The sequence below is a fragment of the Buceros rhinoceros genome, unplaced genomic scaffold, assembly GCF_000710305.1.
Source record: "Buceros rhinoceros silvestris isolate BGI_N320 unplaced genomic scaffold, ASM71030v1 scaffold347, whole genome shotgun sequence".
Classification (NCBI taxonomy): Eukaryota; Metazoa; Chordata; class Aves; order Bucerotiformes; family Bucerotidae; genus Buceros; species Buceros rhinoceros.
The window spans coordinates 13,886-29,922 of NW_010423793.1; the positions used below are offsets into that span (position 1 = coordinate 13,886).

At 41.7% G+C, this 16,037-nt stretch overlaps 1 protein-coding gene across 1 annotated transcript in view; it reads left to right on the forward strand.

Annotated features, from left to right (window-relative positions):
* Positions 1–5,022: 5,022 nt before the first annotated feature.
* DOCK8 (dedicator of cytokinesis 8) overlaps positions 5,023–16,037 on the forward strand; it is a 72,098-nt gene continuing 61,083 nt past the window's right edge. The window contains exons 1-6 of the mRNA XM_010140531.1: positions 5,023–5,139; positions 9,185–9,360; positions 11,854–11,925; positions 14,780–14,903; positions 15,105–15,317; positions 15,857–15,942. Of these exons, the coding sequence (XP_010138833.1) occupies positions 9,233–9,360; positions 11,854–11,925; positions 14,780–14,903; positions 15,105–15,317; positions 15,857–15,942 (623 nt within the window). The 5' untranslated portion in view covers positions 5,023–5,139; positions 9,185–9,232. The remainder of the gene's footprint in view (positions 5,140–9,184; positions 9,361–11,853; positions 11,926–14,779; positions 14,904–15,104; positions 15,318–15,856; positions 15,943–16,037) is intronic.

A 16,037-nucleotide genomic window follows, 5' to 3' on the forward strand; every position in this document is an offset into this window, starting at 1 on the left:
CAAAGACCAGCTGACTGTTCCATGGTTGTCTGAGTCCTTCTTTCTAGAGATAGAGTTGCCTTTTTTCTCAATTTTTCAGTTACTGCCTTGTGTTCATCCTTAATCACTTGCCTTCGTTCCTTACTGGTTTTTAGCACATAGGTGGACTGTCCTTACTGCTAAGGGTGACTCTAAAGCTATCCTCAGAATCAGACAGGGCTGCTGTATAAGCAGGGAGGGTAAAAGTATGACCATGGCACAGGTGGACTGCAACCTCCATAGAAGATGGAACACCAAATTCACTATGTTAATGTGGACCACCATTTTCCTGCAGGTACCCAGATGGTAGCTGTTTGATCAGAAAATGGGCATCTCACAGACCACAGCCATTCTGGCATTATCTAAGAGCTGAAGGACCTCTGTTCCCCCGATTCTCAGGTTTTCAAAACCTTCTATTCTGATCTCTGACAGTAACATCCACCTTTTCTCCTTATTGGGGTAGCTAGCTTGTGCTTTGGTTTAGCGTCTTTCAGCAGATGTGTCTTTCCTTTACCTGTTCCTAAACAGTAAACCAGCTCTAAGTTGGTTCAAATTAACTTTGCTGTCTTCTGTTATTGTATTTCTTCTCCCTTTCTTCCTTTGGTGACAAGAAAGACATGAAACGAATCAATTGAACTACTCTTAAACTATCTGAAAATCACTTTTATAGATTACAGAGTTGTTCTTCTGTTGGACAAATGTATTTTGCAGGTTCTTTCTTTGAACATTGGGGAGACTTTGGAACTATTGTCAATGCTCTTGAGAAAGGAATTTCCTCTCAGTTAGCTGGGATTGCACAGGCATTTACCAGACAATAAGTTTGGTCCTTCATCCACATGCATACTTCCTCTTTTGTAGATGAAAATTCATACCATTTCCTCTTCAAAGAGTCTGGTGATCCCATATCTGGTGTGATTCAGAGATATGTTATATTATTGTTTTCTGAAGCAACTTCTGCAACACACTGTAACGGAGTTTTTTAGAGATATTACTCCAACATCTGTTGCTACATCTATTATTTACATCAGTAACAGATACTTCTGCACAGGGTAGAAACTGGCTCACTTTGAAGGAGAATAATGATTTTGAATAATTTGAGGTTTTGAATACACCTTGCTGTATGCATTCATGATCAGAGATTATTTGCAAAGGGAAAATGAGTAACAGAAGTCTTGATATAGAAGGAGCTTTTCTTTTTGAAATAGGGCAAAAATAATCCAAGGAATTTCCAGACTTTCTCACTTTCAGTATATGGCTTCTTGCTATATAAGTATGAAATAACCTTTAAAAAAATCCCATTCCATGCTGTCTGAGTTTTGGAATACCACTGATAAGTAGGAATTTCTCTTCCAAATGGATCTCTTTCTCTATTCAGCTTTGCTCTGTCTGCAGTTGCTACTGCCTTCAGATTGCAGCAATGTCCCACTCACATCTGGTGTGGCCTTTAGACCTATGAGCAACTACTCTTTTTTGTGCATCTTTTATTTTGGAAATCAGGCCTAATATCTCTAATACCTTTAATACCTTCTGTGAGATGCCTGTCTCTGAACACCAGCAGAACTGGACTGAGCAGAATTTTGGGTTTTGTTGTGCTTATTAAGAAAAGCAGTAGTAAGAAATTTAGTGTCACAGAATAGGTATAGTAGTCATAGAGATCAAGAGGCCATAGAGGAGAGAAGATGCAGACCAAACAGCAAACTGCCCTGGCATCTGGTAATTCTAAGATGCCTGCTAATGCTTGTTGGAATTGGAATCGAGTCTCATATGAAAAGAAAGTCTTCATACCTCTGTATTTTTCCTCTCTTCTGGTGAGCTGCCCTGGTGGGCTGCAGGGTGTTTTTTTACTTGGAATCTACTAAAGTACATCTTGTTCTTTTAAAAATCTTGTCCTGTACTTTAGTGGTGAAATATATTGTAGATGTTTTGTTACCACTTCATAGTTGATTATACCTAAATATTAATTGATTTGTTTCCATGAAAAATAACCAAGCTACTATGGTTACTGAATTTTCAGTTTGAGTCCATGCAACTGTACTATCACTCTGGGATTTCTGAAGAATTCAGTACTAGCCTCTTTCTGCTCCCATCAAAATCAATTAATTAGCATTAAGAAGTCTTTTCCTCAAGTGCTCAGCTGATACAGTATAGGCTGATTTTTAAATTCTTGCTTTGATTTATCTTGTGCTTTTCACGGCAGACTGCATTATTAGCCTTTTTCATGGGCACCCCCTTGCCGTGGGGAAGGAGCTTGCATGCCCTTGTGAGGTTGAGAGCTGTGCTGGTTGTGGCATATGCCACTGGTAGGGTCTCCCAAGCCAGACAGGTCTCAACTGAAGGGTCAGACAAAGTGTGTCCACGGGCAGGATGAGCTCACTAGCCTTCGGGCAACCATCCTAGGAGAAGGACAACTCTGACTCCAAACCCGGGTAGATGGAGCTCGTTTAGCCCTGTAAGGTTCCATCTAAGAGAAGGATACTGTAACCAAACCTGCGACCCAAGGACTTCGCTGTCACCATCCAAGCTCGCTAGGCCCTGGCAGATGAACCTCAGGTGTAAAAGGGAGGAGCCAGTTCCGCACACGCTGCGCCTCACCTAAAAAATCCACCACGAAGGCCCGGAGGGTGCAAAAGTGCAAAGTGCAGCACCCTGCCGAGCACTGCGCTGGGCAGGACACATCTCCAGGATGGCGGATCACCGCCTCCCTAAGACTGTGTTCTACGGTGCACTCACCACCGGCTGTTGCAAGAGAAGAGCTCCAAAGAGAAGATAGAAGGATTCCCTGAAACAAGACCTCAGCGTTGGCCATATTGACCGCCATCAGTGGTCCACCCTGGCCTCCCATCGGGAGATTTGGAGACACACCATACATAACGCTGCTGTCTCCTTTGAGAGCACACGTAGAATCAATCTCGAGGAGAACAGACAGCGCAGAAAGAACCGTGCCTCGACTGTACCACCAAAGGAGACCTTCCACTGTGCTCTTTGCAACCGGACTTGCCTATCCCGCATTGGCCTTTTCAGCCATCAGCGCGCTTGCAGTAAGCGTGGGTAAAACTGTACCACCCAAGGAGACCTTCCGGTGTGCTCTTTGCAGCCGGACTTGCCTATCCTGCATTGGCCTTTTCAGCCATCAGCACGCTTGCAGTAAGCATGGGTAAAGCCCTTCCCAAATCTTCGTCCGCGAAGCCAAGTCATGATGATGCATTATTAGCGTAAGGCTACAGTTACACTGTTCAGTGAGAGGTCTTGCCTTGCCTTTATCCCTTGTTCAGTTACTAGTTCATTAAGGTATTTGCCACTGTGATGTTCATTTCTATTTCTCTGCTCTATTAGCCTGTATTTTTGTATAAATTAATTTACAAGTATTGCTGTACAGGTTGTAGTTACACTTCACTTGAGGGCAAGGTTATTGTATCTTGCAAAGCCTTTCCCAGTATTGGAAGTATTGCAGTATTGGAATTGGCTGGGTGGTCTCACTCAAAAAGTGCAGTCAACAGCTCAATGTCTGAGTGACATTGAGCATTCCTCAGAGGTGGGTATTGGGACCAAAATTGTTTAACAACTTGCCAGCAACATGGACAGTGGGATTGAGTGCACTCTCAGCAAGTCTGCAGATGGCGCTAAGCTGTATAGTGCAGACACCAGACTGGAGGGAAGGGATGCCATCCAGAGGGACCTTGACAGGCTTGGAGGTGGGCCTGCGCAAAGCTCATGAAGCTCAACAAGGTTAAATGCAAGGTCTGGCAGATGAGTCGAGAAAATTCCAAGCACACATACAGGCTGGGTGATGAGTGGATTCAGAGCAGCCTCGCAGAGAAGGACTTGTAGGTATGGGTGGATGAAGAACGACATATGAACCAGCAACATGCCCTTGCAGTGCAGAAAGCCAGTCACATCTCAGCAAGTCTGCAGATGGCGCTAAGCTGTATAGTGCAGACACCAGACTGGAGGGAAGGGATGCCATCCAGAGGGACCTTGACAGGCTTGGAGGTGGGCCTGCGCAAAGCTCATGAAGCTCAACAAGGTTAAATGCAAGGTCTGGCAGATGAGTCGAGAAAATTCCAAGCACACATACAGGCTGGGTGATGAGTGGATTCAGAGCAGCCTCGCAGAGAAGGACTTGTAGGTATGGGTGGATGAAGAACGACATATGAACCAGCAACATGCCCTTGCAGTGCAGAAAGCCAGTCACATCCTGGGCTGCATCAAAAGAAGTGTGGCCAACATGTCAAGGGAGGTGATTCTCCCTCTCTACTCTCTTCTGATGAGATCCTAGCTGGAGTACTGTGTCCAGCTCTGGGACCCCCAGTACAAGAAAGACATGGACTCTGCTTGAGCGGATCCAGAGGGCCATGAAAATGATCAGGGAGCTGGAACATTTCTTCTATGAAAAAAGGCTGAGAGAATTGGAGTTTTTCAACCTGAAGAAGAGAAGGCTCCAGGGAGATCTTATCTTCCAGTATTTAAAGGATACCTACAGGAGAGATGGGGAGGGACTCTTATAGGACAAGGGACAATGGTTTTAAACTGGAACAGGTTGCCTAGAGAAGCTGGGTGGGGTTTTGAGCAATCTGATCTAGTGGAAGGTGTCCATGCCCAAGGGGGTTTGGAACTAGATGATCTTTTAAGGTGCCTTCCAACCCAAAGCATTCTGTGATTCTGTGATTCTATGATTCTATCACTCAATGACAAAATGATCCAAACAAAAAAAGTAGCTTCTTCATCACCTTATAGATACCATAGGTTTTGTCAACTGTTTCATTAGTCTTTTAATTTAATTAACATAGAATTTTCTGTGTTCAGCTTCAAACAACCATTGTGAAATGCTCTTAGTGTCAGAATCTTAATTGTATAAGACTACAAATGTTTTTGAGGTATAAAACAAGACGAGTCTAGAACATCATCAAAAAAATGTTTCTAAACACTGGGACAGGAAACTAAATTGGATGAAGTCTGACATCTGGAATTTGTGTGAGGATAATTGTAATTATAAGGTTTTATTCTCTGCTTATTTAAAGGCACTCCTCTGCAGAAATAAGAAAGCAATTTACTCTCCAACCAGGCTTTTCACAGTTCTGTCAACGAAGCTTAAGTACCCCTGGCTTTTCTACTCTTCATCTGGTAAGTTCTGAGTTTTTCTTCTTTACAGAGATTTGGTATCTACACCATTTAGTTTTTAGGGTAAATTAAGTGATGTTCTTAAGTCATCTTGCTTTCCACTGGCTTCTGTGTGAAGCTGGTAAAAAAAATACTTCCTGGTGAGCAGAGGAAGTCATGCATTTGAAAAACACTGAGAACAGTCCTCAGCCTGAAATACATTACATTCTTTCCTTGCTGGAAACATTCAACTTCACCAAGAAAATGCATTGTGTGGTCATCACAGGTGATTTGCAGTAAAGAGTATAAAAGAAAGGTAGAGGCTCAGCTAGCTTGGCTTAATACGCCATTTCCAGGGCTAGCAGCAGAGGCATCTCACTGACCAATCAGTGTGCCTTGACTGAGTCAACGGTTATGTGTCTCTGAACCGTCTTCAGCATTCTGTGTGCAACCACCCTTCTCTCTAAAGAAGTCAGACTGTATGACACTGCCTTTATGACAAAGGGGAAAAAATGCCAGGTCTTTTTATTTGCCTTTCAGGGGAATGAGTATCCTGCAAACATACAGTACCACGAGTAAAACTGACTAAGATTTTGACACTCTCCTCTTTCCTATCCTTTTAATTTTTTCTTGTTTTCATGAGACCTGGTAAGTAGAAGCAGGAAAAGACTTTGTGCACTAGTGATTGTGAAAAATGTAAAACACTAGATGTAAGCAGTTACTTCCTGCGTGTCAGGGCCTCCCTTCACTACTCACTTCCTTAATCTGAAATGCTGTGGTTTTTTAACTGGCTCCTTGTGGTTGTGCAGCCTGGGTGAGGCTAGGTCCCTTCTACGTGCAGACTTTTGCTCTTGAGAAACCTGAAAACATTTCATTTACCGAGTATTACGCCGTAGCTGCCATTTTGTGCTCTGTCACAATCTCCATGTGTCTAGTCCGTCATCCTTAAAAAGGTATGTTTGCCGTAATGATTTGTAGACATTTTCAGTAGAATAATTGTTTTGCACACTTGTATGGTAGGTGAAAAGGAGTGTTGTCTTCTCAGTTTAAACAGCATCTCTGCTTTCTTTGATAATTTTCACCAGTTATCAGGGAGACCATTATGGTTCATCTGCATTTACCTTTTTCACCATCTTTTTTATATTTTTGTCTAATTTTTGATTTTCAAAGGCACACATTTCTAGTGATTAAAGATTATTATTAAGACTTCAGCTAGAGGAATTTAGAAGAGGTAATGAAGTATGAGGGATTTGACTTGTAAAAATGGAAAAGTGTGATTTCTGAAAGGAAACGCAATGCTTAATCAAAAATCAGATTATATTAAGCAAAAATATTTTGCTTGCAAAACATAACATCTTCAGCAACTGAGAAGGTATAATATACTTTTGTATACTTTAAGCTGTGTTTTACTTTTTTGTGATTTTTAAATTTTTTTTTCATCTTCATATACATACTTAAATATATATACACTAACAAATAATGTTGTATCCACTGGCAGTAAGTGAAGTTCAAGGTTATTATACTGACAGTTAATAAGAAACCAATAGCTAATGAAGATTATTATTTACACATAACTGTTGATCCAGTATGCTCAGCACTACACTAGACACAAAGCAGAGATCGTGCTTAACCTAAAAATTTATTAACAGCACAGTGTATTTCCTCAGCTGTCTGCTTGGATTTGCTGGACTTAACTGTCAGTTTTGGGTTTTCCTTTGGTTAGAAAGAGCAAAGAAATATTTTCCCAAAGGTATTTTCAGAGAATTCAATCAATCCCTTAAATATACAGGCAGAAGGGTGAGCTCAGTGTCTTTCTTTATGCAGAGACCAGTACAGTTTCCCTATAAAAGGGGAACCTGGTTGTGTTCAAAGAGCTCTACTACATCATTTGCAGGAGTATTTACCACATCTATTTTTTTTGAAAGTTTAAATTGTTTTGCTTCTCCTAGATGTTTTTAGCACATTTTTCTAAATATGCTTCACTTTCTGCAAGATGTTTCTGGATTTTTATTAGCTGAATAACTTCCTCGATTATATTTCCACGACACAAAAAAAGGCTCCAAAACACATATTTACCACTAACCAGCTTTAATTCATCTTCCTATCTACACTGACTGATGTGGCATATTATGCGTGAGCCATTTTAATTTAGAGTAACCCGGAGCTTTGCTGCTGTTGAGTGCCTTTACATGTTTCATATATTGTGGAATTCTTCATTGTCCCATTGAGCTAAAATTCCTCATGCAGGTGTAATGCTGTTATGTGCAGAAGTTGCTTTGTGCTCAGGCAAAAATCCTGTCAAGTTTCGTGAGCCTTACACAAGTAGGACTCAGTAATAACGAGTGAAGACTTCATGATTTTGGCCCACAAGTTTTATTTGTGGACAAAAACACTGGAGTATAAGGAGGATAGCTCCAGAATGCAAGTTGGATGAGAGAGTAGCCACGATAACGGTGAATATAAAGGCAGCATTTATATCAAGGGCATTGGGTGCCTTGTTTTCCCCACACCCCATCAACAGCACCGTAGGGGTAGATTATCTGATCCTGTTCAGACTATATCTGCAGCTTCAGAAGGCAGTCTCATGAAAGGTATTTGAGCTAACCACTGCAATGTGTTCCTTGTTCTTCTCAGACAAGAAAGATACGGTAGCTATTTTTTGCTGTAATTCTTCCCCCTAGTAAATAAGTTATTCCAGTGCTATTATTCTAACTAGCTTTCTGTGCTCTTACTGTGCTAAGGTGAGCTTGGCCTTTCCGGAACTCACAGAGTGTAAACTATAGGTTTTCTAAAGCTGTGGCTTTTAGATCTGTTTGTTACTTGCCAAGAAAAATAACTATATGAGATGCTGGTTTCTGTACTCAGTGGAAAAAATACTTTATTTTCTAACCATATACAGGCTACTTTTGTTGGCTATGTAGCAAGTAATATAAATTTCAGGTTTTTCTATACCTAGAATAACATTTTTAACATAGGAAGTCACATGTATGTGTAAGTGTAACATTTCCAGGTGCTGTGTCAAACAAGGTTTTCTACCTCTGTTTTTGAGACTAAGCTGATAAAAAGAGCGTGTATGAGTATCAGAGCTGGTACTTGTTTAGCTTTGTTCTGATCAGATGTTTTGTAGAAGAATGGCTGATTAAGTGTAATCGTATACAACAGCTCTCTATCAAGGTGCAATGCCATGTGCTGTAGAAGTGATGGATATCTAAGGTTTGCAATAACAACTTCAGTAGTTCCATGTAATCTTTTGTTTAGTTACTGTACTAACCCTTGAAAAATCCAATAAAATTCGAACTCCAATAATATGCGGATCAGTAACACTCAAAGTTTGAAAACAATAATTTCTTCTGATTTTAGATGTAAGTTGCCCTTAACTTTGTTTGGAGTCAAAAGCACACATGATATCTAGTAGTATCTTTCAGGCACAGCACCTCAAATGAGTGACATTTTCATGATGGCAGCCATGGTGCTTAACATTTCCCCTTAGCTCAGTGTAACTTCCAAGGCTTACTGCCTTGGCCTTGTTATCGCTAGTGCCTTTCATCATGTGCTGCAGAGTTCGTTGGCAGCTCCCTGCCGGATGGCACTGCCTGCCACTATCATTTTGGTCACCTGCCTTTGTCCTCTGTTGTTCCTACTCACAGCTGCATTTTTCATAACACTGATGATCTGGACAAGGGAAGACTGAGTGCACTTCACAGAAGTCCAGCAGAACACGTCTGAGGGCATCCAGACTGTACCACAGTCAGCCCTCCTTCTCCCAGCATCTAGGAGAGCTTAACAGAGAAAATAGGTAGAAATTTGGATTTAGGTGTAATCTCTTCTATTTCTTCTTTGAGTTTTAAAACTTTTCTCTCTTCATTCCATTTCTTTTTTCAGCTGAATGTTTCGGTATCAACTTTTCCCTGCATTAAATGCAGTAACACTCTATATTAGTTTAGAAGTCAGTTTCCAACGTTTAATAAATAATGGAGCAATGACAAGAACTAAATAAATAAGCTTAAATTACACTGTTAAGAGAAACCTGATGTTGCTAAAATAAACACCTCTTTATTTCTTCCATTAGCCTTCCTTTTATGACGCAGTAGAGCCAGTAGATTTTGAAAGCTTCCTAATGACGCGGCTGAACAACTTGGACTCAGAACTAGTGCAAGAGCTTGGTGACTTTCCTGAAGATGACTTGGACATTGTCTTTACACCCAAAGAGTGCAGGACTTTGCAACCTTCTATGCCAGAAGATGGGTAAGGAGGCTTTCTCTCCCTCTGAAAGGCTGCAGGTTTAAAAATAGTTTTTAAAATGTCCACCTGGACACCTCACTCTGCCATCCTTCCACCATTAAGCTGACCTTTAAACATTTGAACTTCACCATTGGTTCTGTTAGGCCTGTTTGCCCAGTTAAAATTATGTAAGTGCTTACACTGCTTCCTGAGCTAGCTGGTACAGCAGAAGTCGGCATGGACCAAGAAGGAAAGTAAAGAAGGACAGGAGAGAAGTATGAAACAGGATTTTTTAGCTGTTATAACAGAGGTGGAAGTTGATTCTGATGATGAAGCAGGCATAGGATAGAGGGGTTTTCTCCTTTTTTTTTTTTTTTTCGCCAGCTATGTGTAACAGGACATTGATCAGACCACTAAGCGTCTCTTTCTCAGTACCTTTCTTGCTTAAATGGGGGGAAAATATTCATACTTCACAAGGTTTGGGGGAAAATGAGTGTTAATTTCCAGTGCAGTAGTCACTTTTGGTTTCACACTGACATTAATTAAGTATTTCCACTATTTTTCGACAATGAAAGTAGGTAACGTGTTGATACCAGTGCTCGGTCATTCTGGAAATACTTAAGCTGGTTTGATAGACTGGTCAACTATGGGCAACAGAATTTTTCAGAATGAGAAAAAGGAATGCATTGGAGACTTTTCTGATCTGGTTTAGGAGAGTCCTATGCATTGTATACGAAATACTCTTCAAGTATTGTTTCACTGTAAATGGTACCTTCAAGTAGGACCACAAAGGCCTGCGGAGTTTTGCAAGCAGTAACGGCCAGCTGTCACCTGAGAACTCTGGAAATCACAGAGCTCCTATGGGATTTTGTAACATTTGCACAAGAACAGATTTGCACTTGAAGTTCCACGTAGAAAATGTTCCAATTTTTACCACGATTTCTCATTTTCCTGTGGACCGGGGAGAGAGAATGGATGTGTGAGATAGATAGACAGTGAAATCTTTTTGTGCTCGAAGTACCCGTTTGTTTAAATGGTGGAAAAAAATAGTAAAAAATTATTCAGCTTTGAAATGGGACTTTAAAGCTAAGACGCCATTTCTCCCCTATTTCCAAGATTATTTCCTAGCATGCCTGCTGTTTAAAACAGCAGTTATCTATTTGTTTTTTCAGTAGGAGAATGTGTAATTCGTGCTGTACAATTTGTTTTAGTCCTGATTTGTGTTACAGTGATGTCAAGGGTTTTGTAAGGAGTCTGTCACAAAGCTCAAATAGTCAATACGAACAAAGAAGTTTTCAGAAGAGTTTTTTACACAGCAGCTTCCTGTTTAGCTGTTCACACCACTGTTAACAATGTTAGTACTTTCACATAAAGTCCTGGTCAAGGATGCCAGGGTGTGATAGGGACGATGAGAGCACAGGAGGGACACGCACCAAAGATTCACTTGTGGGTGATGCGGTCTGTAGTGTCTCCCTGCACTGAGAACAGAAATCAGGTTCACCAACAAAACTGGATACATGTGCTGCCTGCTTGCAAACACCTGCCCCACCTGAAGCAGATGCAGGAAGTCACCATGTGCTGTGCCAGTCCGCTGGTGGCGGGAGCACGCAGCAGTCAGCCAAGATTCTCTCCTGCCCTGCACGCAGGAACCCAAATCAGTTGTTACCTGAAGATGGTAATCAGCTGGAAATCTATTAAGAGCTCTGGGTGGGAAGTGCTAAGAAGTATCATACCTTTCCCCCATTCCTGCATTGAGTGAGTTATCTTACTCTTTTACCTGCCTGGATCAGAGAATGTAAAAGTGATTTTGGCACAGGTGACTACAGTTTTTTAGAGTAGCGGTAGGGGAATTATGATGCAACATCATGGCAGCAAGTTTACAGACATTGAGCTTATAATACTTCAGTTCCAATCAGTATCCTGTCTATCAGGCAGCACTGACAATATTAAATGAGACGTATTTTTAAATATGTCAAATCATAAAATTTAATTATAACATATTTTTAGATCTGGTAATTTTATGCCTTCTGATTGAAAGATTAGGGTCCCTTTTTAGAGTTCTCTTCATTTCTGTGAGAAAGAGAAAATTTCACCAAAACCATACAAGATGCTATATATTTGCAAGATACATTTCCAGAGCTGAAGCCCCTGGAAAAATATCTATGTTGAAACTTGTTTGGGAGTTTTTAAAATCACGAAGATTATACCTGGTATAATTTCTTCTATTTTGCTGTATTTTTTAGCAACATCGGTCTTATATTCATGAAATGCATAGTATGGCAAATGATTATTCTGTTAAATGTTCGTTAATTTATAAACACAGCAACAAAAACCTGCATCAGGGAATTAAAGAAGTACACAGAATTCTTTAAATCTCAAATAATTGTTTAGCAGTAAAAGAAACATGCAGGAGAGGACTAATAGAGAGGCCTTTGTCTGAACAACACATTTAGATAAATTTCTTTGTCCTTAAGAATTAGATACTAAAATATTCACAATATGTTGCTTTTTCCCCAGGGTTGAACTGGACTTACATGTCAGAGACTGTGTTCAGACGTATATCCGGGAGTGGCTAATTGTGAATCGAAAGTAAGCTACACACAAGTAAATAAAATAGAAAATGCTTTGCATCTTGTTTGTGAGAGAGGAGAGGTATGCTGTTAGAAGTTATCTTAAAGAATAATGACTTGAATCAGTGACCGAAGAGCAAAAATGACTTTTCAGTAGTATATATAACTATATTGTTTTGTTGGGCGCAGTGAGCTGTAGCTAAATATTGTTGTATCTGCTTCTCGATTGTCACCGACTTTGGGAATTAATTAGGAAGAAATTCATATAAACTCTCTGTTAATAATGAATCTCTCCCTCTCCTCTCCCTCTCCCTCTTGTCTCCTCTCTTTATAATTTCATGTCATTCCATTTGATGTATTAAATGTGAAGGGAACTCTCATTCAGTGCTTTCTCTGTGGGAGTGTCTGACTCCAAACTCTCAGGGATGCACAGTGGCAGTGGAGCTCACCTCCTTCTCCGTCACCCCTCATGTTCTTCAGAAAGTTTTTTAGAGCTCTGTTTACCACTTCCTGTCCATCTCCTGCTGTGCTCTTGCCCTGTTCTTGAGAAGCAGCAGTAGCAGAGGATGGTGGAATGCTGGCACATTTGCTGCTATTTCATTGTGCCCCTTCACCCACCCTTGCTACTGTCTGTTTTTCTGACCTCATGTACATCAGCAGCCAGTGTGTCATGGGTTGACTCCTGGTGACTGTAAAGAAATTGCATTGTTTAATCGTTCAGCCTGTGCAGGAACAGAGCAGACACTGAAGGTTATTAAGAGACTTCCTCTGGGGGTGCTGATGAAGTTGATTGAGTTCTTAGAACTGTTCCACAGTGAGTCACTAAAAATAAGCTAGTGGGTTTTGCAGGCCCTCCACCTGCACCACTCCAAGCAGAGGTGTAGCTCTTCTACGCAATATTGTTCTGAGTGTGCTGTAAAGGCACAACATGCAGCTTTGTGCACACCAGTAGGGAGTGAGCAGTAGGGTAGGTGAGGTGAGAAATCGAACATACCTATTTTTCCACTTACATTTGCTTGTATAAAAGTGTATGGAGCCACAGAAATACACACACGTGAAAAGATTTGTCGTGTGTTTTACTATTCATTCATTCAAGTAAGGCAAATTTGCATTCAAAAACTTTATTGAGCAGTTGAATCTGCAATAAACATGATGAAGGACCCTGCCAGAGAGCCACGCTTTGATGGCTGTGGCTAACAAAGCTAGCAAGTTATTAAAAATTGCAAAGAACAAGACAGTGTAAAAGATGCTGCAGTGTCACATAAACCAGTGAGAGATTGTTATTGGGAGTCTCGTGTTATGCTTGGACAATATTCTCAAAACAGATATGAGAGGAAGAAAAGTCTTCAAGAGAGAAATGAGAAACAGTAGTTGTAGAATGCTTTCCATTGTTTTGAGAAAGGCTGGAAAAAAAAGTAGTTGCCTGCTTGGGAGACAACAGGTTGCTGAATGTATGGTCTGGCATGCTGTGGGTGAGAGGAGTGTGTAAGTGACTTTCATCCATCCTTGGATGTGAAGGTTCAGAACAGGAGATTCTAGCATCTTCAGTGGGTGGCATGAGCAGAGGTGGGCCTTGTGCCCCAGGGCAGAGAGGTGTGTGACAGAGGGACTGGACATAGCTGCGGAGTCCATGTGATTTTGCCAGAGGCAGAATGGGAGGCTTGTTTCTGTGCCTGGCAGTTTCTCCTTTCAGTTGTCCTTTGTTCCTTTTTGTCGAGCTTTCCTAATTCAGAGTGTGGCCATTAAATTGACAAGTGCACTAAAAGCAGAGTTTGCCTCACTGTGAGTTCCGATTGCTACTGTGCTTTTTGAAATAAACAATAGAAATACATTTTCCAGGAATACTTTAGGGGAAAGGCATCTCTAGTGTAGCTCGTACACCACAGGGGAAGTGTGGTCTCAGGCATATAAATCTCTCTATTCATCATTTGTTTGCCACCAGAGGTAGTGAAAAGATGATCAGCAAAACCGTTTTTGGATGGTGAAATGTCTTAAAGTAAACTTCGTGCAGAATTTCTTTCATTCTGGATGATTAATGCAGTTCCAAAACAAGGTCACATCCAAGGAGAGCTGGGATTGTCTCTTTTATGACTTCAGTTTCCGTTTGCAGTGAACTGGTAAACGATTAGAACTCAAACAATTAAAATTAAAACACGTCAGAGCATATAATTCAGTTACTCCCAAAATGTAATAAAAAGGTGTCTCCCTGATCAATAATTGCTTATCATGGCATCTTTATGAAAGTAATCAGGTGTTTAGACGTTGCATCGAGAGTGTTATGGGAAGAAAAATGGATGAAGCAGGATACTGTAACTAAGGAGGCTGATGGCAAAAACACCATCACAGGATTTAACAAATTGCATGCTAAAGTGGATCGAAAAGAGCTCTGGACAGGCGCTGTTTGAAAGGTGCGGATTATTGTATGTGATTTACTGGGGATACCAGCTAGGTACAGGACAAGAGCAGAAAGCTCCTTGATGTGTAACTGCAGGAGCAAAGCGCCAGCCAAGAGATAAGTGACCCTGATCCTGAAATAATCGCTGTGTCTGACGAGGAGGTCAGAGGTGAAATGGTACCTAGGTCAGGTTTTGCTGCTGTCTCAGGCCCACAGTCTATGCAAAAGTGATCTGAATTAATTTTCTTCCTTTTAAAACCATTCTTAATATACACGATAGAGTTGCAGTAGTGTGATAAAACAATTAAATGTTGTGAAATACCATGTTTTTGCATAAAAGCTGTGCTACGCTGCTCTTTTGCACAATAATGTTTCAACCTGCTCATTTTTAAAATTTTTAAAAATTTGTCTTTTCTGTCTTATTTTCCCTTAACTCACCCTCGTACTGTCCTGACTTGGCCGGGCTTCTTTGTGAAAGGAACCAGGGGAGTTCAGATACTTGTAGCCTGAAAAGCAAGGGATCTCGAAAAGATTTTCACAAGACGCTTCAAAAACAAACGTTTGAATCGGAGACATCGGATTCCAGCGATGCAAGCTTTCAGGTACATTTCCTTCATTTTGGGAAAAGCAGTCAAACGCAGCAGCTTTCCTCAAAGGAAACATCTTAAGTTCTCTGTATTGTCATCAAGCAGAGGGCTGTGCTCGTGGCAGAGGTAGTGTTAAAGACCCCTCTGCTGGACAAAGGTGTTTCATGATGCCCCACTGCCCAAGCTGCAGCTCGCCACTGTGTGGTATTCCAACAGGTGGGGCCTCGCCACGTCCACGTGCTCCCCGAGGAGGCCTCGAGGACGACCCTCACCTCCTCTGACTTTGACCTGCGCAGCCTGCAGCCAGACCCCCGCCTGGAAAACCTGCTGCGGCATGTCAGCGCTGAGGAGTTCGAGAGGCAGAACGAGGAGGCACGGCGCACCAACAGACACGCCGAGCTCCTCGCCCTCTACCCCTCTGTGGATGAGGTGAGCCTGGAGGCTGGCTGGCCCACAGCCCTTCCCAAGCAGACTGTCCCAGCACGTGTAAGGTTCAAGCTGCACTGTGGTTGAAAAACTTGGTTTGTGGCCTGGGTATGTGACTCCCTTGGATGATGACGCCGTGGAGGCATGTCATCTTGGGCTCCTGTCAACTATCTTGAATGTGCAGGATTGTATTCAGACTCACGGTGCTGCAGCCTGAGGCTTCGTTATACCCCTCTCAGCGTGGGTCAGGCTGCTTGCTGGTGATACAGTTCTGTCAGGGGATCAGTTTTCACTGTAATTTTTGCTTGGGGCACAGAAATGTGAATACTCAGTGCAAATGGGAGATAGGGATCGGAAGCGTAAACATTCAGAAGTATAAATAAATTTTCTTTGATTTCTGACAAGATGAAAGGGCTGCTGAGCAGGGGAAGGTGCTAGTCCGTGGCAGTGACCCTGTTTAACACCACAAAAAGGTTTTATGTAACTATGTGAATTTACAGTTGTTTTAATTGAGTATGACTTGAACAACTCTTTAACGATAGGAAGGTGCTGTGGAGATACGGCCAGTGCCAGATCGCCCAAAGGAACATCTGGGCAACAGGATTTTGGTGAAGCTGCAGGCTCTGAGGTAAGTATCCTTCATCGACCTTGCTCACTATTTCTCAGTTCATACCAGTGTGCTACTGTCAACCCTGCTGCACCACTGCAGGTGTCCTGTTCAGC